Here is a 23,117-nt window from a genome sequence, read left to right as displayed (position 1 = left end):
AACATGGTGTTCGTTATGGACAATCCGTGATGAGCACACAAGTCCCAATAACAGAACACCGCTCGGGTTCTGATCGGGGGGGCTGTTCCTCCCAATCACGCCCTTCCAGGTCTCACTGTCATTGCCCACGTGAGCATTGAAGTCCCCCAGGAGAACGATGGAGTCCCCAGCGGGAGCGCTCTCAAGCACCCCCTCCAAGGACTCCAAAAAGAGTGGGTACTCTGAACTGCATGGGTGCAGGCCCGGGCACCAGGCACTCGCCTTTGAGCCCTACCTCCGGGCCTGGCTCCAGAGGGGGGCCCCGGTGACCTGCGTCTGGGCATGGGAAACCTGAATCCATTTATTGTACTCGTTGTAGGGGTTTTTGGAGCCGTGCTTTGTCTGGTCCCTCAGCCAGGACCTGTTTGCCATGGGTGACCCTGCCGGGGTCATAAAGCCCCAGACAACTTAGCTCCTAGGATCATTGGGGCACACAAACCCCTCCACCACGATAAGGTGATGGCTCAAGGAGGGGATTCAGTCAGGTGTTTCTTGTAATAGGAGGTCTGTTTTAAATGTCATGATATAATTCATAATCTTAATTCTCTTTTCCTGTGATCGAATACCATTGACATTCCATGACACAAAAGCTAAATGGTAGGTATGATGGGTTCATGTATAGTAATTTTGAATAGATTGGGTTCTATAGTCTTTGTTTTTTGAGAGTTTGCAGCAAATTTCATGGTTTTATGTTGACTGATGTTATTTAAAGAGGGTGATGATGATATAATTAGGTTAAACAAAGCCAGGGTACATAACAGGGTAGCAAACAAACATAAAACATAGAAAACAAACCACAGTGCTGAGGGGATAATATGGTGTGTAGTTGTTTGATAAGAAGAACTGGGAAACACAGAGTAACACTTCATGCTGGTGGGATGCGTGGTTCCTTTTTTTAAAACATTGTTTTTAAGCAAAATGAAGAAAAGGAAACAAACTACATGGGGTGATGTTGGCATCACGAAACAGTTGACCGTCGACGAACAGCTTCTCGACAACCAACCACACTTTGCCTTTCCCACGGTTGTGGTTCATCAAGATTTTATGCCTCTCATTGATTTCCATGTGGAACTGCTCGTTCATTTAAAGGATTTATCTTTGACCTCATGACCTTTTGTTTTCACGAACATTTTTTATTGAAAGTGTTCAAACTTTGCAATGATGGTACGTGGCCGGTTTCCTGGACGGGGGCCTCCTAATTGATGAACACGGTGAAAGGTAATCTTGCCGAATGTATCTTGTTGTATCTTGAGCGCGGAAATCGTGAGCTTTTTAACCCTTTCATGCATAGTGGTCAGCTATTCAAAAGCCGTTTTCTCCTATACGTCTTAAGGTCACAGTTGCGCGTCAGTCTCTACAGTGGACGCTAGTGTGTCATGCCATACACTTCCATCTACTGGTCAGTTTTTGTAAGTGCAATTTTTTTCCCCTCAAAAACAAGATGGCTGACAGAAGCGCAAAAGTGCCTTTCAGGAGAGGAATATATGTCCATTCCATCTTCAAGCAACAACTAAGGAGTAATATAATTGTTAAAATATCTAAGTATTGATTTTATGATTAATCATGTGTCCACTAAATTGGACATCATGCATCGCTTGCTATATTTTGACTATAATTTATAGTATTACTGCAACTTTATGTTTTGAAAATTCTTCATCTGCAGTAACCTTTAGGCTGCAAATCTATTTTTTATTATAGCAATAGTTTGTGGATATTTGTCCCATCATGAGAGGAATGAGCCTTGTCCTTATGTTTCGTAGAGGTCAGGTTGGCCAAGGGTATCAAGAGCAGTTGACAGAAACATGAGAGCTGTGAAGAAACACCCAAAGACAACAGTCAGTGACATCACTGCCAAACTCCACAGGGCGCCGAGACTTCAAGCGAGTAGTACACCCTTTTTAGCTAATACAGCCATGAGTCTTTTTGGGAATGATGCAGTTTTTCACACCTGGATTTGGGGATCCTTTGCCATTCCTCCTTGCAGATCCTCTCTAGTTCTGTCAGGTTAGATGGTGAATGTTGCCATTTTCAGGTCTCTCCAGAGATGCTCAATTGGGTTTAAGTCAGGGCTCTGGCTGGGCCATTCAAGAACATTCACGTAGTTGTTCTGAAGCCACTCCTTCGTTATTTTAGCTGTGTGCTTAGGGTCATTGTCTTGTTGGAAGTTGAACCTTTGGCCCAGTCTGAGGTCCTGGGCACTCTGGAGAAGGTTTTTGTCCAACATATCCCTGTACTTGGCCGCATTCATCTTTCCTTCGATTACAACCAGTCGTCTTGTGCCTGCAGCTGAAAAACACCCCCACAGCATGTTGCTGCCACCACCATGCTTCACTGTTGGGACAGTATTGGACTGGTGGTGACCAGTGCCTGGTTTTCTCTACATATACCGCTGAGAATTAAGGCCAAAAAGTTCTATCTTGACTTTCTAGAACTTTCTCCCATTTTCCGACTGCATCTCTGGAGCTGAGGCACAGTGATCTTTGGGTTCTTCTTTACCTCTCTCGCCAAGGCTCTTCTCTCCCGATTGCTCAGTTTGGCCGGACGGCCAGCTCTCGGAAAGGTTCTGGTCGTCCCAAACGTCTTCCATTTAAGGATTGTGAAGGCCACTGTGTTCTTAGGAACAGCATCATTTTTTTATAACCTTGCCCAGATCTGTGGCTTCCCACAATTCTGTCTCTGAGCTCTTCAGGCAGTTCCTTTGACCATGATTCTCATTTGCTCTGACATGCACTGTGAGCTGTAAGGTCTTATATAGACAGGGGTGTGGCTTTCCTAATCAAGTCCAATCACAGCTGGACTCAAATGAAGGTGTTGAATCATCTTCAGGATGATCAGAAGAAATGAACAGCACCCGAGTTAAATGAGTGTCACAGCAAAGGGTCTGAATACTTATGGCTGTGTGATATTTCAGATTTGTAATAAATCTGCAAAAAATGTCAACAGTTACCTTTTTTTTTATGTCAATATGGGGTGCTGTATGTACATTGAGGGAAAAAACAAAATTTTAGCAAATGGCTGCAATGTAACTGAAAAATTTAAGGGGGTCTGAAAACTTTCCATACTCACTGTATTCTTACTGGCATGTATCCCAATCTGTGAAAAATTAGTTGTATTCATAACGCGATTTTCTTTTACTCTTTAATCTTACAGATAATAGCTCAATGCATGCACCGCACCACATTGCCAATAAGAGGCCAAGGCGTGCACAGGAGGAACAGTCGATAGAGTAATTGACTGTATCAAAAGACAGGTTTTTTTATCCTGTGACATGAAAACAGACTAAAATTGTCCTGTTTTAGGTTAATTAGAGTCACGAAAATGATTTTCATTTGCTAAATGTCACAATATGGAGATTTATTTTTGGGCACAAATATAATAGACAATACAGTCATGGCTAAAAATATTGGCACGTTTTTAGCCATGACTTTATTTTTCTTTGTTTTTTAATTTCTATTATTTTAATATATTATTGTTTTACATGTTAAAAAATTTTATTTTCAACGCAAACCCAAACATGTCTGATCATATAGCCAAACCACTCACCATAAATAAAGTGAAAAATTTAGAGCTAATCCATATGAACGATATCGGCAATAATCAGCAGATCTCACTCATCGATGAACGGTATCACTATCGGCAACATAAAACCCTGTCCGGAGCACCCCTTATTATTATCCATCCATCCATTTTCTTTAGCGCTTATCCTCACTAGGGTCGTGGGCTGCTGGAGCGTATCCTAGCTATCTTCGGTCGGGAGGTGGGGTACACCGGTCGCCAGCCAATCACGCAGCGCACATTGAAACAAACAACCATTCGCACTCCCATTCACACCTCCAGGCAATTTAGAGTCATCAATCAACCTACCACGCATGTTTTTGGGATGTGGGAGGAAACCCACCCAGGCACAGGGAAATCATGCAAACTCCACACAGGCGGGGTCGGGATTTGAAACCCAGTCTCCAGAACTCTGAGGCATATATGCTAACCAGTCGACCACCGTGCCGGCCCCTTATTATTATTATTATTATTATTATTATATTACACAGAGCGTTCCCTCCCACTGTTTACTACTGTACTGCTGCTTCCTCTGCTTTACCCTGCTTGAGCTGTTTTTTTTTTCCCGTTTACCATATTTGACTTCTGAACTATTACAGCTGCTCAAAAGTACTTTGACTCAAGAAAAAGTAAGCTGTAATCACGTTTAACGAAAACTCTCAAGCAATAATCGAGATCGGAACTCCGAACCCATGCCTCCGTTGCCTAGTGCTTGCTCTGTTGGTCTTTGAGTGAGGAGTGAGGTCTTAGACCTATTACACATATAAAGTATGTAAACATCTGGTTTCCAGTTTACTCTAAGTCATAACGAGTGTATTTTTCTTTGTGTCGTACTCCATCACTGAATAATATTAATATGGAATCCATGTGTATTTAAAAATCATTGTGTTTATATGGAGAAGATGACTGTGTGTGAAATATCAGTTGCTGGATATAAATTTAAACTTTGTCATTATTTGTGTGCAGCCTTGTCTGTGGTTCAGCAAGCAGCTGCAGTCAGGACTCACTCTGACCTCAATGTGGGAGAGTACACAGATATGGAGGAGACTTCAGCATGGACTTGCCATCAGTGGCATGAAAAGATAATCAATAAACAGGTATGTGTATTATGTCTTATTTCCTGTAATTTATCTACAACCCCAATTCCAATGAAGTTGGGACGTTGTGTTAAACATAAATAGAAACAGAATACAATGATTTGCAAATCATGTTCGACCTATATTTAATTAAATATACTACAAAGACAAGATATTTAATGTTCAAACTGATAAACATTATTGTTTTTAGCAATAAGCAATAATCATTAACTTAGAAATTTATGGCTTGAACACGTTCCAAAAAAGCTGGGACAGGGTCATGTTTACCACGTTGTTACATCACCTTTTCTTTTAACAACATTCAATAAACGTTTGGGAACTGAGGACACTAATTGTTGAAGCTTTGGAGGTGGAATTCTTTCCCATTCTTGCTTGATGTACAGCTTCAGCTGTTCAACAGTCCGGGGTCTCTGTTGTTGTATTTTACGCTTCATAATGCGCCACACATTTTCAATGGGAGACAGGTCTGGACTGCAGGCAGGCCAGTCTAGTACCCGCACTCTTTTATGATGACGGCACGCTGTTGTAACATGTGCAGAATGTGGTTTGGCATTGTCTTGCTGAAATAAGCAGGGGCGTCCATGAAAAAGACGTTGCTTTGATGGCAGCATATCTTTCTCCAAAACCTGTATGTACCTTTCAGCAATAATGGTGCCTTCACAGATGTGTAAGTTACCTATGCCATTGGCACTAACACAGCCCCATACCATCAGCGATGCTGGCTTTTGAACTTTGCGTCCAGAACAGTCCGGATGGTTCTTTTCCTCTTTGGCCCGGAGGACACGACATCCACAATTTTCAAAAACAATTTGAAATGTGGACTCGTGGGACCACAGAACACTTTTCCACTTTACATCAGTCCATCTTAGATGAGCTCGGGCCCAAAGAAGCCGGCGGCGTTTCTGGGTGTTGTTGATAAATGGCTTTTGCTTTGGATAGTAGAGTTTCAAGTTGCACTTATGGATGTAGCGCCAAACTGTATTTACTGACATTGGTTTTCTGAAGTGTTCCTGAGCCCATGTGGTGATATCCTTTACACATTGATGTCGGTTTTTGATGCAGTGCCGCCTGAGGGATCGAAGGTCACAAGCATTCAGTGTTGGTTTTCAGCCTTGTCACTTACATGCAGTAAATTCTCCAGATTCTCTGAACCTTTTGATCATGATATGGACCGTAGATGACGAAAACCCGAAATTCCTTGCAATTGTACGTTGAGGAACATTGTCCTTAAACTGTTGGACCATTTTCTCACGCACTTGTTCACAAAGAGGTGAACCTAGCCCCATCTTGGCTTGTGAATGACTGAGCAATTCAGGGAAGCTCCTTTTCTACCCTATCATGGCACCCAACTGTTCCCAATTTGCCTGTTCACCTGTGGGATGTTCCAAACAGATGTTTGATGAGGATTCCTCAACTTTCTCACTCTTCTTTGCCACCTTTCCCAGCTTTTTTTGGATCGTGTTGCAGCCATAAAATTCCAAGTTAATGATTATTTGCTAAAAACAATAAAGTTCATCAGTTTGAACATTAAATATCTTGTCTGTAGTTTTTTCATTTTAATATAGGTTTAACATATTTGCAAATCATTGCATTCTGTTTTTATTTATGTTTAACACAACGTCCCAACTTCATTGGAATTGGGGTTGTACTTCTCTTGAAAATAGTAAGGATGGTGTCTGATTGCAAAAATGGTCTGTCTTTTGTGTTAATATTTGTATTTTATCCAGTTGGTTTCAAATACTGCAACTATTTAAATGTGTAGAATTTACAGCAATCACTATCATAACTCTTTGGTTAATAATACATTCAGTTGGATCTTGCACATAGAGTATGCAGGGGCGGGCAATTAATTTTAAAATGGGGTCATGTGCTAAAGTTAAACAGTTGTCGAGAACCACATTTGTGAAGCCACCATTAATGCTGAAAGGTACATGCCGGTTTTGGATCAACATATGCTGCCATCCAAGCAATGTGTTTTTGAAGGACATCCAAGTTATTTCAGAAAGACAATGCCAATCCACATTCTGCACTTGTTTTAACAGCGTGGCTTTGTCATAAAAGAGTGTTGAGTACGAGGCTTTCCAAACCTGTCTCCCATTTGAAATGTGTGGTGCATTATGTAGTGCAAAATACAACAATTGAGACCCCAGACTTTTGAGTAACTGAAGTTGTACATTGTTGGATTTATCTCACCAAACATTATAATGAATAAACACAAAAGGAATGAAGACGTTGGTCATTTTACTCATGAGGAGGGCGCATGGGACATTGTTCAGGTTACAGCCTCTCAACACGCTCTAAACAATCTCTCCCGTCGCTCCTGCATTTATTTGAAAATAGGGAGGTTTCTAAGTTTACAAGACATAACGTACTAAGCTACAAGACAAACACACTAAGGGTAGGGTTTCAAGGTGAAAACATGGCACCTGCCACGTCCCGGCCACGTCCTTCTCTCAGATGATTCCTGCTGAGTCATCTTCTTGAAGGCGAGACATCTTTCTTTCTAAACATTGTCCATAATACTAATGCAAGCTAAGCAAATAAATGATAACTTCTACAATATATCTAACATACATCAAGCAAGAATGGGAAAGAATTGCACTTACAAAGCTTCAGCAATTAGTGTCCTCAGTTCCCAAACACTTATTGACACATTAAAAAAAATAAAATAAAAATTGGGGGAACATTTTGAAGGCATCAAATTCAAGATGAGTGAATATTTAAAAAAAAAAAAAATTTTAATTAGATTAAACATTAAATATCTTGTCTTTGTAGTGTATTCAATTGAATATATTGAAAAGGATTTACAAATCATTGTATTGTTTTTATTTACGTTTTGCAGAACGTCCCAACTTCCTTGGAATTGGGGTTTGTATAATATTGAACATTAAATAAACGAGGGCTCTTAAACTAAAATATAAAAAGGTCCAGATCGAGAAAACTTTGTGAAGCAAAGGTCTGGACGATCATGTTGTCTTGATATTTTGATATATATTTAAGTAGCCGAGTTGTAGCTACACTTTCTTGAAATCAATACCTCACGCAAAACAAATTCAACACAATTCGTATACATATTGGCATTTATTACTGTTACATTTTACTACTGATGTACTGTCGTGCACATAAGTATACATACCTTGGCAGATTTTGAAATATTCCGCATTCCGAATAACGCATTATCGCTCTCGAAATCGAACTTCAAACCAACATTACATGACAGAAATAATGGGTGCTAACTTACTGTAGTTAAATTACTTTAATTAAATTACTTCACCCACACCGAAACTTTAGAGCATGATTCGACAGAACGGCGGCATGTCCAACCGTTCGTGATACCACTAGCTTGCTGGGCTACGTAACATTTTATTGCCTGCTTGTTAGCCGTATCGTATTAAAAGTACGTGAACATACCTCAAGCAAGCCTTAAACGAACGTGCTCTCCTGTCCTGAGCACCGGTGACCACCAACACACGTTTTTCTCCATTTTGTCCTTATAATACAGTCGGCTCGCGCCACTCTTGTTGTCGTCCCCACAGTAACGAGTGTATCCGGTCGCATTTCAGTTGACAAGATAAAGCCGAATGATCGTAAAAAAACTGGTTGCGGTGGAATAAAATATTATTCAATAAAATTGCTGCAATAAAATAAAGATTTTATTGCAGTGGTCTGCAATCGTGAAAAAGCAAATTTGTCTTGTAGTTTGATCCGGGCATTACGTGTTGTCTGTTCCTTACCGCCAAGGTTTTTTTTTTTTTTTTTTTTTTTTTTTAAATAACTTTATCGGCCGTCAGATATTTAATGCAGCCCTAAGGGGGGCACAAGCCAGTGCAAACTGTAGGCCGGTCCCAAGCCCAGATAAATGCAGAGGGTTGCGTCAGGAAGGGCATCTGGCTTAAAACCTTGCCAAACAAATATGCGCGTTCATCCAAAGAATTCCATACCGAATCGGTCGTGGCCCGGGTTAACAACGTCCGGCGCCGTCAACCTGCAGGGCGCCGGTGAAAATTCAGTAACTGTGGGTCGAAGAAGAAGAAGAAGAACAAGAGATGGAAAGCGGGTTATTTGGCAGAAAGAGAAGAGGAAAGCACAGAGCCTAGAACTGAATGTGGGGACTTTGAATGTTGGGACTATGACAGGAAAATCTCAGGAGTTGGTTGACATGATGATTCGGAGAAAGGTTAATATATTGTGTGTCCAAGAGATCAGGTGGAAAGGCAGTAAGGCTAGAAGTTTAGGGGCAGGGTTTAAATTATTTTTACCATGGTGTCGATGGGAAGAGAAATGGAGTCGGAGTTATTTAAAAGAAGAGTTGGCGAAGAAGGTCTTAAAGGTGAAAAGTGAAACTTGAAATTGAGGGTGTTATGTATAATGTGATTAGTGGCTATGCCCCACAGGTAGGATGTGACCTAGAGATGAAAGAGAAATTCTGGAAGGAGCTAGACGAAGTAGTTCTGAGCATCCCAGACAGAGAGAGCGTCGTGATTGGAGCAAATTTTGTAGACTTTGCAAAAAGCATGCAAATGGCTGTAGTGAACACTTTTTTTCCAGAAAAGGCAGGCACATATGGTAACCTACAAGAGCGTAGGTAGAAGCACGCAGGTGGATTACATCTTGTGATGACGATGTAATCTGAAGGAGGTTAAGGTAGTAGGGTAGTGGTAGGGGAGAGTGTGGCTAGACAGCATAGGATGGTGGTGTGTAAGGTGACTGGTGGTGGGGAGGAAGATTAGGAAGACAAAGGCAGAGCAGAGAACCATGTGGTGGAAGCTGAGACAGAACGAGTGTTGTGCAGCTTTTCGGGAAAAGGTGAGACAGGCTCTCGGTGGACAGGAGGAGCTTCCAGAAGACTGGACCACTGCAGCCAAGGTGATCAGAGAGGCAAGCAGGAGAGTACTTGGTGCATCTTCTGGCAGGAAAGGAGAGAAGGAGACTTGGTGGTGGAACCTCACAGTACAGGAAATCATACAAGGAAAAAGGTTAGCTAAGAAGAAGTGGGACACTGAGAGGACCGAGGAGAGGCGAAAGGAATACATTGAGATGCAACACAGGGCAAAGGTAGAGGTGGCAAAGGCCAAACGAGGCATATGATGACATGTATGGCAGGTTGGACACTAAAGAAGGAGAAAAGGATCTATACAGGCTGGCCAGACAGAGGGATAGAGATGGGAAGGATGTGCAGCAGGTTAGGGTGATTAAGGTTAGAGATGGAAATATGTTGACTGGTGCCAGTAGTGTGCTAGATAGATGCAAAGAATAATTCGAGGAGTTGATGAATGAGGAAAGTGAGAGAGAAGGGAGAGTAGAAGAGGTGAGTGTGGTGGACCAGGAAGTGGCAATAATTAGTAAGGGGGAAGTTAGAAAGGCATTAAAGAGGATGAAAAATATAAAGGCAGTTGGTCCTGATGACATTCCTGTGGAGGTATGGAAGCATCTAGGAGAGGTGGCTGTGGAGTTTTTGACCAGCTTGTTCAATAGAATTCTAGCGCGTGAGAAGATGCCTGAAGAATGGAGGAAAAGTGTGCTGGTGCCCATTTTTAAGAACACGGGTTGTGGGAAATATAGAGGAATAAAGTTGATGAGCCACACAATGAAGTTATGGGAAAGAGTAATGGAGGCTATATTCAGGACAGAAGTGAGCATTTGCTAGCAACAGTTTGGTTTCATGCCTAGAAAGAGTACCACAGATGTATTATTTGCCTTGAGGATGTTGATGGAAAAGTACAGAGAAGGTCAGAAGGAGCTACATTGTGTCTTTGTAGATCTAGAGAAAGCCTATGACAGAGTACCCAGAGAGGAACTGTGGTACTGCATGCGGAAGTCTGGAGTGGCAGAGAAGTATGTTAGAATAATACAGGACATGTACGAGGGAAGCAGAACATTGGTGAGGTGTGCTGTAGGTGTGACAGATGAATTTAAGGTGGAGGGGGGACTGCATCAGGGATCAGCCCTGAGCCCTTTCCTGTTTGCAGTGGTGATTGATAGGCTGACAGATGAGGTTAGACTGGTATCCCCGTGGACCATGATGTGAGCAGATGACATTGTGATCTGCAGCGAAAGCAGGGAGCAGGTGGAGGAAGAGTTAGAAAGATGAAGACATGCACTGGAAAGCAGATGAATGAAGATGAGCCAAAGTAACACAGAATATATGTGCATGAATGAGAGGGGTGGGGGAGGGGAAGAGTGAGGCTACAGGGAGAAGAGATAGCAAGGGTGGAGGACTTTAAATACTTGGGGTCAACAGTCCAGAGCAATGGTGAGTGTGGTCAGGAAGTGAAGGAACGGGTGGAGGAAGGTGTCTGGTGTGTTATGTGACAGAAGAGTCTCTGCTAGAATGAAGGGCAAAGTTTATAAAACAGTGGTGAGCCCAGTCATGATGTACGGATTAGAGACAGTGGCACTGAAGAGACAACAGGAAGCAGAGCTGGAGGTGGCGGAAATGAAGATGTTGAGGTTCGCTCTCGGAGTGACCAGGTTGGATAAAATTAGAAATGAGCTCATCAGAGGGACAGCCAAGGTTTGATGTTTTGGAGACAAAGTTAGAGAGAGCAGACTTCCATGGTTTGGACCCAGAGGGGAGAGAGTGAGTATATTGGTAGAAGGATGATGAGGATGGAGCTCCCAGGCAAGAGAACTAGAGGAAGACCAAAGAGAAGGTTGATGTATGTCGTGACGGAAGACATGAGGGCAGTTGGCGTTAGAGAGGAGGATGCAGGAGATAGGCTTACATGGAAAAGGATGACGTGCTGTGGCGACCCCTGAAGGGATAAGTCCAGACAAAGACGTTTATTGGCCGTCAGATATTTCCAATACTACGTCAAAAGACGCGACAAGGCTAAAAATAAACTAGCTTTTGGATTCAAATATACTGTGCACGCTTGTTGCAAAGTCTACCACCATCTGTCCCTCCAAGTTCCTTTCCTAGATGCGGTACTTACCCATCACTTCTTCATCACCCCTATTTCCTTCACCAACATGTCCATTACAATCTGCACCAATTACGACTCTCTCTCTGTCTGGGATGCCCAGAACTACTTCGTCTAGCTCCTTCCAGAATTTCTCTTTCACCTCTAGGTCACATCCTACCTGTGGGGCATAGCCACTAATCACATTACACATAACCCCCTCAATTTCAAATTTCAGCCCCATCACTCGATCTGATACTCCTTTCACCTCCAAGACATTCTTAGCCAACTCTTCTTTTAAAATAACCCTGACTCCATTTCTCTTCCCATCTCCACCATGGTCAAATAATTTCAACCCTGCCCCTAAACTTCTAGCCTTACTGCCTTTCCACCTGGTCTCCTGGACACACAATATATCAACCTTTCTCCTAATCATCATGTCAACTAACTCCTGAGATTTTCCTGCCATAGTCCCAACATTCAAAGTCCCCACATTCAGTTCTAGGCTCTGTGCTTTCCTCTTCTCTTTCTGCCGAAGAACCCGCTTTCCACCTCTTCTTCTTTTTTGACTGCGACCCACAGTAGCTGAATTTCCAACGGGGCCCTGCAGGTTGACGGCGCCGGTGGTGGACGTTGTTAACCCGGGCCACGACCGATCCGGTATGGAATTCTTTGGATGAACGCTCATATTTGTTTGGCAAGGTTTTCAGATGGATGCCATTCCTGACGCAAATCTCTGCATTTATCCGGGCTTGGGACCGGCCGACAGTTTGCACTGACTTGTGCCCCCTTTAGGGCTGCATTGTCATTGTCATGATATTCTAATATTTTGAAATATTGGATTTATGTATTTATTTAATTATTTAATTATTTAATGATTTGTCTTTCTGACTTAATCATCAGAATTGAAACAAATAAAGGCTTAAAATATTTCACTTTGTGTGTGGTGAACTAATATAACACACGTTTCACTTTTTGAAACAAATTATTGAAATAAATGGGCTTTCTCTCGATATTACATTTTTTTGGCACATAGCTGTATTTGATTGACAGGTGAAGGTCTTGTCTTCAGCAGACCAACCACACAGTAGCCGGGTTTACATGGAGGCTTTTTTTTGCCATTCTGATCGAAATCATTCCAATTGAAGATCTCTTGTCAACGGTTTACATGTGACGTATCTATTCCGAACAGGTGTACACATGATGTGCAATACATTTAATCAGAACAGCTGTGTGACATGCGCACTTCCTCGTGAACGTCACATCATTTATCAAGGTGGAGGTCCGTCATCTATTTACGGCGTGCGTTAACGATGACGTCGCCTCGCATTTACGTCGAAACGAGGCATCTGCAGACAGAGCTTTTCCCGGCTCTATTCCGAATGATGGTTTACATGACAAAAATTCACTTCTGATTGGTTTGGCAAAAGGAATATTCCACCCCTGTGAAACCGATTGACATGCCATCCGGCCTGTTTATTCCGATTAGGGTGTTCATACAAAGCATTTCCATTCGGTTTGGGCTAATAAACCAATAATAATCGGAATAGAAGGCTCCATATAAACCAAGCTAGTCTTGCATCTCTTTATTCTTTCTTTCAGATCCAGTGGGATCCGTATCACAGAGTGAAGAAAAACAATTTAACAGAGAAACAAGAGAGGAAATTATGATAACAAAAACAATGCTGCTTTAACAGCAATAAAATAAATGATAAATAATAAAGGAAGGCCGTTTCATTATTTCACGGGCATGAAAATTGTGATAGTATTTGGGAAAATATTGTCTTAAATTATTGTGACAGGCCTAAAAAATAAAATATATATATAATCTACAGTGGGTACGGAAAGTATTCAGAACCCCTTACATTTTTCACTCTTATATTGCAGCCAGCCCGCAACCCAAGTGAGGAGAAGCGGCTCAGAGAATGAATGGATGGATATTACAGCCATTTGCTAAAATCATAAAGTTCATTTTTGTCCTCATTAATGTACACACCCCCTCCTTGAGCAGTCACCTTGTCGTGGTGGAGGGGTTTGTGTGTCCCAGTCATCCTAGGAGCTAAGTTGTCTGCGGCTTTATGCCACTTGCAGGGTCACCCATGACAAACAGGTCCTAGGTGAGGGACCAGACAAAGCACGGCTCAAAGACCCCGAATGATGACGACAAACAATGGACTTCGTTTTCCCTTGCCCGGACGCGGGTCACCGGGGCCCCCCACTGGAGCCAGGCCTGGTGGTGGGGCTCGAAGGCGAGCGCCTGTTGGCCGGGCCTGCACCCATGGGGCCCGACTGGGCACAGCCTGAAAGGGTAACGTGGGTCCCCCTTCCCATGGGCTCACCACCTGTGGGAGGGGCCATAGGGGTCGGGTGCAGTGTGAGCTGGGCGGTGGCCGAAGGCGGGGACCTTGGCGAACCGATCCCCGGCTGCAGAAGCTGGCTCGAGGGACGTGGAATGTCACCTCTCTGGCAGGGAAGGAGCCCGAGCTGGTGTGTGAGGTCGAGAAGTTCCGACTAGATATAGTCGGACTCTCCTCCACACACAGCTTTGGCTCTGGTACCAGTCCTCTCAAGAGGGGTTGGACTCTCTTCCACTCTGGAGTTGCCCACGGTGAGAGGCGCCGAGCAGGTGTGGGTATACTTATTGCCCCCCGGCTCGGCGCCTGTACGGTGGGGTTCACCCCGGTGGACCTTCGGGTGGGGGGACAGGTCCTTACTGTTGTTTGTGCCTATGCACCAAACAGCAGTTCAGAGGACCCACCCTTTTTGGAGTCCTTGGAGGGGGTGCTGGAGAGCGCTCCCACTGGGGACTCCATTGTTCTGTTGGGGGACTTCAATGCTCACGTGGGCAATGGCAGTGAGACCTGGAAGGGCGTGATTGGGAGGAACGCTCTCCCCGATCAGAACCCGAGCGGTGTTCTGTTATTGGACTTCTGTGCTCGTCACTGATTGTCCATAACGAACACCATGTTCAAGCATAAGGGTGTCCACACGTGCACTTGGCACCAGGACACCCTAGGTCGCAGTTCGATGATCGACTTTGTGGTCGTGTCATCGGACTTGTGGCCGCATGTCTTGGACACTCGGGTGAAGAGAGGGGCGGAGCTGTTAACTGAGCACCTCCTGGTGGTGAGTTGGCTCCGATGGTGGGGGAAGATGGCGGTCCGACGTGGAAGGCCCATACGTATTGTGAGGGTCTGCTGGGAATGTCTGGCAGAATCACCTGTCAGAAGGAGTTTCAACTCCCACCTCCGACAGAACTTTGCTCATGTTCCGTGGGAGGCGGGGGACATCGAGTCCGAGTGGACCATGTTCCACGCCTCCATTGCTGAGGCAGCCGACCGGAGCTGTGGCCGTAAGGCGGTCGGTGCCTGTCGTGGCGGCAATCCCCGAACCCGTTGGTGGACACCAACGGTGAGGGATGCCGTCAAGCTGAAGAAGGAGTCCTATCCGGCCTTTTTGGCCTGTGGGACTCCTGAGGCAGCTGATGGGTACCGGGTGGCCAAGCGGAATGCAGCTCTGGTGGTCGCTGAAGCAAAAACTCTGGTATGGGAGGAGTTCGGTGAGGCCATGGAGAGAGACCTCCGGACGGCTTTGAGGAAATTCTGGTCCACCATCCGGCATCTCAGGACGGGGAAGCAGAGCACCACCAACACTGTGTATCGTGGGGATAGGGCGCTGCTGACCTCGACTCGGGACGTTGTGAGCCGGTGGGGAGAATACTTTGAAGACCTCCTCAATTCCACCCACACGCCTTCCCATGAGGGAGCAGAGTGTGGGTTCTCTGAGGCGGGCTCTCCTATCTCTGGGTTTGAGGTCACCGAGGTAGTTAAAAAGCTCCTCGGTGGCAGGGCCCCAGGCGTGGATGAGATTCGCCCGGAGTTCCTAAAGGCTCTGGATGTTGTGGGGCTGTCCTGACACGCCTCTGCAACATCGCGTGGACATCGGGGACAGTGCCTCTGGATTGGCAGACTGGGCTGGTGGTCCCCCTTTTTAAGAAGGTTCCAACTACAGGGGGATCACACTGCTCAGCCTCCCTGGTAAGGTCTATTTAGGCGTGCTGGAGAGGGGGTCCGTCTGGAAGTCGAATCTCAGATTGGAACAGTGGACCAGCTCTACCCCCCGGCAGGGTCCTCGAGGGTGCATGGCAGTTCGCCCAACCAGTCTACATGTGTTTTGTGGACTTGGAGAAGGCGTTCGACCGTGTCCTTCGGGGAGTCCTGTGGAGGTTGCTTCGGGAGTATGGGGTACCGAACTCCCTGATACGGGCTGTTCAGTCCCTGTACGACCGGAGTCAGAGTTTGGTCCGCTTATCCGGCAGTAAGTCGGACTCGTTCTCGGTGAGGGTTGGACTCCGCCAAGCCGGCCCTTTGTCGCCGATTCTGTTCATAACTTTTATTTACAGAAGTTGTAGGCACAGCCGAAGCGTAGAGGGGGTCCGGTTTGGGGTCCTCAGTATTGCATCTGTGCTTTTTGCTGATGATGTGGTTCTGTTGGCTTCATCAAGCCGTGAGCTCCAACTCTCACTGGAGCAGTTTGCAGCCGAGTGTGAAGCGGCTGGGATGACAATCAGCGCCTCCAAATCTGAGACCATGGTCCTCAGTCGGAAAAGGGTGGCATGCCCTCTCCAGGTCGGGTGGACGAGTTCAAGTATCTTGGGGTCTTATTCACGAGTGAGGGAAGAATGGAACGGGAGATCGAGGGGTGGATCGGTACAGCGTCTGCAGTGATGCGGACTTTGTATCGATCCGTTGTGGTAAAGAAGGAGCTAAGCCGCAAGTTGAAGGTCTCAATTTATCGGTCGATCTACGTTCCTACCCTCATCTATGGTTACGAGTTGCGGTTCATGACCAAAAGAACAAGATCCCGGATACGAGCGGCCGAAATGAGTTTCCTCCGAAGGGTGTCCGGGCCCTCCCTTAGAGATAGGGTGAGAAGCTCGGTCATCCGGGAGGATCTCAGAGTAGAGCCGCTGCTCCTCCGCATTGAGAGTAGCCAGATGAGGTGGCTGGGTCATCTGATTCGGATACCTCCCGGACGCCTCCCTGGTGAGGTATCCCGGGCACGTCCACCGGGAGGAGACCCCGGGGACGACCCAGGACCCGCTGGAGAGACTACGTCCTTCGGCTGGCCTGGGAACGCCTCGGGATCCCCCCGGAAGAGCTGGATGAAGTGGCTGGGAAGAGGGAAGTCTGGGCGTCCCTGCTAAAGCTACTGCCCCCGCGACCCGACCCAGATAAGCGGTAGAAAATGGATGGATGGATGGATAATGTACACACAGCGACCCATATTGACAGGGGAAAAAAACACTGAATTGTTAAAATGTTTGCAGATTTATATAAAAGAAAAGATAAGTATTCAGACCCTTTGCTGTGATACTAATATTTAACTCTGGTGCTGTCCATTTCTTCTGATCATCCTTGAGATCAGAATCAGAATTATCTTTATTTGCCAAGTATGTCCAAAAAACACACAACAGACATTCATTTGACAGAGAACACTTTTGAGACATAAAGACATTGACCAAAAAAAAAACAGTCACTGAGCAATAAAGGGTTGCTAATGCCGGTAAATTATTTTTTTTTGTTTGTTTGGTTTTATTTTTTTGGACAATTGATATGTATACATACACATATACATATATATGTATATGTGTATATATATTATATACACATAATTATATACATATTATATACATATATATGGGGGACCGGAGGGTGTGTTCCATCTACAGGGGGATCACACTGCTCAGCCTCCCTGGTAAGGTCTATTCAGGGGTGCTGGAGAGGAGGGTCCGTCGGGAAGTCAAATATATATATGTATATGTATATGTATATGTATGTATATGTATATGTATATATATATATATATATATATATATATATATATATATATATATATATGTGTATATATATATATATATATATATATATATATATATATGTATATATATGTATATATATATATATATATATATATATATATGTGTATATATATATATATATATATATATACACATATATACATATATATATATATGTATGTATATATATATGTGTGTATGTATGTATAGGTAGGTGGGTAGGTATGTCTGTCTGTCAAAATGCTGATTCTGTTTGGAATGGCCACTTTTACCTCATAGCAATGGAGACCAAGTCGGTTTTAAATTGCATTTAAACTGAGAATTTCCTTTGTAACTTTTGATCGTTTCTTTCTGTGACTGAACTGGACAACTTGTGATTTTTATGGTAAAGTATCCTTCTGTCATTCTGACCTTTCTCCTCTAGGTGCTGGTTATGACTTGCCATATATTCCTGCACATACTAAGGAATCAAATCTTAACTTTGTCAAAAATTAACCTGGTGGTTTTTGATGATTGTCATCTTGCCATCGCTGATCACCCCTACTGTGAGATAATGAAGGTGAGTGTGTAAGCATTATTATTATCAGTTTGATGATCTGAATGTTTATTTGTAGCGACTTCTTACCTAACTTTGTCCCTGAAGTTGGCGACGCATCTTGCTTTGTGAAGTTTTCAGTGCGGCAATCTTCTCCATGCACGGTTTGCATGGACCATTGCTGGCATGCCTGGAAAGGCCAGTTGCAAAGAAAAAATAATAATTTAACCACTTTCCCAACAAGTGATCCAGTTTAATGCTCAAAAGTTTGAATGGCACAGATTGGCTTGGAAATGGCGAAAAATGTGTAGCCGGACTGAATTTATGTTGTTGTGGAATTATTGAAATCCTCTGCTGAATCAAAAGTTTGCCCACTTTCAAAGAAATTAAGTCTAATTTCTTTAGTTGTTTGTTGATTATCATTCACAAATGTTTAATAAACGCACAAAAAAGTTGAAAATGTGCTTTTTCTTTCCTGAAATTGCAAAGTGCATTTGATCCAAAAGCAAAACATAAGTTAGTATTATGGATGTCCACTTTTTTTCAGAGTGATACCAGTACGAGTATTCATTGTTGATTATTTATCAATACAGAGTACCGATACCACTCGTACTTTTGATACATAAAATTTCAATTAACGCAATGACAGATAATTGTGAACAAATACCTTTCTTACTTTCTGACACAAATGATAATTCACTGATGTGTCAAGCGCTGACTACTGGCGCTGACTACTGGTGAGGAGGACTTCATGTGAGATTTGTTTGCCTTAATTACGGTGGCTGGTATGGGCAGCCTTTGTGGTTACCCAATACCTTGAAATACGGCCGCTATCGGCTCGTTGCATATGCCTTGCATCGGTAGATGCCCAACCCTTGTTAGTACTTGGTGAAGGAACCCATTTCTTGCAGTTGTTTTTCGTGTTTGCACACAGCTCAGGATGGACTTTGCATATTTTTTTATAGTTTATAGTTTTTTATAATTTCTCACATTTGTAATTTTCATAGTGTTTTTATGACTGTTTATTACCTTAATCCGTGAACAACCATACAAATTAGAGATTGTCAATTTCTTTGTAAGTGAGCAACCTTACAAAATCATCACGAGATCAAATGATTACAGTGGAACCCGGGTTCAAACTTTCTTCGCTCCGAGACTCTCTTCGTGAACCAAAACGTTCGCTAACCGAATCGATGTTTCCTGTTCAAAATAATCGAAAGACAATTATTCTGTTCCAGCTCCAAAACTAAATTACTTTTACCTAATTTTTATTGGTGTGTAGTGACATATAAATAAAGTACAAAATAGAAATAAGTGGAAACACTCTTCATTGTGAAGAAATAACATGGTGTGTTCGCTCGAAAATCACTTGAACAACTGAGCCATTTTGCAGCCGCGCTAACGCTATCACCATTAATCCATACCAACATTTTTTTTTACCTCTTCTTTCAATTTAGGTCTTTGCTTCTTCACTAGTCACTGCTTTAGCCATATCGGCTGCCTTTTTTGCCTCTTTATTCTTAACGAGTTGTTCGCTGAACCAAGGCTGAAGGTAGAACTCAGACAGGCTTTCACCTGTCTTAGTGTGATTTGCCTTGACTGGCTGGGACCGCTGCCTCCTTCTTGACTAGCGACTAGCTCTCTTCATCTTCCAATCTGATGGAAATTGACTAATCTAGCCATCTGCTAGATCAGGGGTGTCAAATTCATTGTAGGTTAGGGACCACACTAAAATAATAATCATACTTTTTCCCCTTTGTTTTAATTCAAAACAAAACAAGTACATGAGGAAAATCTGTAGATTTAAGTTTTTAAAATTATTTTACAAAGCCTTATATTTCTTGTAAGGTTTTTGGCTCAGTTTGTCATGTACATGTGCATATTAACTGATCAGGGTGACTATTTTAAGGCGCAAACCTTTGAGTCAGTGGTATTTGAAACTGAAAAAATATAGTATTGCACCTTGAAATTAAATCACTTGATGAAGACCTTAGAATTATTACCTTTCGATTTTTGACATGAGCATAATAATTCGCAAAATGATCCTTCTTCCCCACACCCCAATTTCTTGTGTATTTTTTCACTTTTACATTCATCCTCGGGCCGGATTCTACCCTTGGGTGGGCTGCTTTTGGCCCGCTGGCCGTATGTTTGACACCACTGTGCTAGATCATCATGCTGTGATGGATCCTGTTTCACCTTCTGCCTCTGTTTTTCGCGGCCGCCGTCAACCTTGAGTGGTGGCTTTTTCACTCCTTCAGTCGTAGCGGTGTGGTGCATTCCTCCATGCAGATCCTCTCCAGTTCTGTCAGATTGGATGGTGAACGTTGGTGGACAGCCATTTTCAGGTCTCTCCAGAGGTCCTCAATTGGGTTTAAGTTAGGCCTCTGTCTGGGCCATTGTGTGCTGAGGGTCATTGTCTTGTTGGAAGGTGAACCTTCGGCCCAGTCTGAGGTCCTGAGTACTCTGGAGGTTTTCGGCCAGGATATCCCTGTACTTGGCCGCGTTCATCTTTCTTTCGATTCCAACCAGTCATCCTGTCCCTGCAGCTGAAAACACCCCCACAGCATGATGCTGCCACCACCATGCTTCACTGTTGGGACTGTATTGGACAGGTGAGGAACAGTGCCTGGCTTTCTACACACGTACCGCTTAGAATTAAGGCCAAAAAGTTCTATCTTGGTCTCATCAGACCAGAGATTCTTATTTCTCACCATCTTTGAGTCCTTCAGGTGTTTTTTAGCAGATTCCATACGGGCTTTCATATGTCTTGCACTGAGGAGAGGCTTCCATCGGGCTACTCTGCCATAAAGCCCCCACTGGTGGAGGGCTGCAGTGATGTTTAACTTTCTAGAACTTTCTCCCATCTCTGGAGCTCAGCCACAGTGATCTTTGGGTTCTTCTTTATCTCTCTCACCAAGGCTCTTCTTCCCCGGTTGCTCAGTTTGGCTGGACGGCCAACTCTAGGAAGGGTTCTGGTCGTCCCAAACAATTTCAATTTAAGGATTATGGAGGCCACTGTGCTCTTAGGAACCTTAAGTGCAGCACCATTTTTTTGTAACAGATCTGTGCATTGCCACAATTCTGTCTCTGAGCTCTTCAGGCAGTTCCTTTGACCTCATGATTCTCATTTGCTCTGACATGCACTGTGAGCTGTAAGGTCTTATAGAGACAGGTGCGTGGCTTTCCTAATCAAGTCCAATCACTATAATCAAAGACAGCTGGACTCCAATGAAGGTGGAGAACCATCTCAAGGATGAACAGAAGAAATGGACAGCACCCGAGCTAAATAAGTTTCACAGCAAAGGGTCTGAATACTTATGGCTGTGTGATAGTTCAGTTTTTCTTTCTTAATAAATATGCAAAAAATTTTTGTGTGTGTATATTGAGTGTACATTTTGTGTACATTGAGGGAAAAAAAAATATTAAATGATTTTAGCAAATGGCTGCAATATAACAAAGAATGACCTCACAAACAATGATCTAAATGTCGCTCGCTACTTTTATTTATCAATTATTGCTGATTTAGCAACTATTTCGTGCGCGAGACTTCAACTTCCGCATTGGGCGCCGTTTGCGCCAGTCCCATTTAAGTGCTTGTGACGTTTAAGTCGTGTTCAACAATCAAACGACACAAGGTTACATGACCTCACACGCCTTCTATTGGGCTTCCCGGGAATAGGTATTCACACTAGTTAAGCCAGCCCGGCTGATCGTCGTGCCTCCGTGGTAGCCATGTTGAACTATTCACAACTTTTCGGCCTTGCCACTTACATGCAGTGATTTCTCCAGATTCTCTGAACCTTTTGATGATATTATGGACCGTAGATGATGAAATCCCTAAATTCCTTGCAATTGTACGTTGAGGAACATTGTCCTTAAACTGTTGGACTATTTTCTCACGCGCTTGTTCACAAAGAGGTGAACCTCGCCCCATCTTTGCTTGTGAATGACTGAGCAATTCAGGGAAGCAATCATGGCACCCACCTGTTCCCAATGAGCCTGTTCACCTGTGGGATGTTCCAAACAGGTATCTGATGAGCATTCCTCAACTTTCTCAGTCTTTTTTGCCACCTGTGCCAGCTTTTTTGGAACGTGTTGCAGGCCATAAAATTTCAAGTTAATGATTATTTGCTAAAAACAAACTTTATCAGTTTGAACATTAAATATCTTGTCAATTAAATATAGGTTGAACATGATTTGCAAATCATTATACTCTGTTTTTAGTTGTGTTTAACAAAACGTCCCAACTTCATTGGTATTGGGGTTGTATATGGATTGTATGCATTGAATGCAAAAGACGATAAACGGCACAAGGCTTGTAATCAACAGGATTAGCCATGGAAAGTTAGATTATTCAAGTACCTGCCCCCTTATCGGTTTGTCCACTCCCACTCAATTTAACTGAACAATAATGCGGCCTTTCTGGGTTTTAAGCGAGTGGGTCTCAGCTGCTGCCAAGCCATACAATTACAGTTTGTATTCATACATGTGGCGGCACGGTGGACGAACTGTGAGGCGGATGTGCTAACCAGTCGGCCGCCGTAATTAAATTATTATTATTTTTATATTATTGTTATATATATTTCCCTCCCACGCTGCGTTGCTTGAACGCGGCATGCTCCTCCTGTACATTCTTCAGGTGCTCGATCAAATTTGTTGTGTTGAAACATTGAGATGACGTTCCCCACGACGTACTTCAGTTGTGCACATACTGCAAATAATTTCCGCGTTGTTTGTCTGAGACACCGCAAAATAATCCCACACCGACGACGTGTTTTTTTTCACCGGCAAGATTGAAAAAACTTTACTGGCCGTCAGATAGTTACAGTACTGCGAAACAAGACACGTGACAAGTCTAAAAATAAACTAGCTTTTGGATTCATACGCGATGAAGATGTGGAGTTAAATGTCTTGTGCGCAGCCGATTGATGACATCATTGATCGGTTTGGCGACTTATGACATGAAAGCGAATCAGCATAAAAAGCTAATTATCGGCCGATACCGATAACACCGATCAGATCTGCGTCAAGTCTAATTGGCACTATATGCTTCGCTGCCACAAGATGCCGTTATATCGCCAAGGACCAATCACAGCGAAGCTTTTTCCGTATCCATCCATCCATTT

At 43.6% G+C, this 23,117-nt stretch overlaps 1 protein-coding gene across 3 annotated transcripts in view; it reads left to right on the top strand.

Annotated features, from left to right (window-relative positions):
* The window catches only part of dicer1 (dicer 1, ribonuclease type III), a 216,910-nt gene that overhangs the window by 49,555 nt on the left and 144,238 nt on the right, over positions 1-23,117 (top strand). For all 3 annotated transcript variants that reach the window (XM_061695434.1, XM_061695435.1, XM_061695436.1), the window contains exons 5-6: positions 4,561-4,691; positions 17,878-18,012. In XM_061695434.1, coding sequence (XP_061551418.1) covers positions 4,561-4,691; positions 17,878-18,012 — 266 coding nt within the window. The remainder of the gene's footprint in view (positions 1-4,560; positions 4,692-17,877; positions 18,013-23,117) is intronic.

The sequence above is a fragment of the Phycodurus eques genome, chromosome 14 (assembly GCF_024500275.1).
Source record: "Phycodurus eques isolate BA_2022a chromosome 14, UOR_Pequ_1.1, whole genome shotgun sequence".
Classification (NCBI taxonomy): Eukaryota; Metazoa; Chordata; class Actinopteri; order Syngnathiformes; family Syngnathidae; genus Phycodurus; species Phycodurus eques.
Note: the sequence above shows the minus strand (reverse complement) of the source record. Positions and strands in the feature narration are given on the sequence as shown.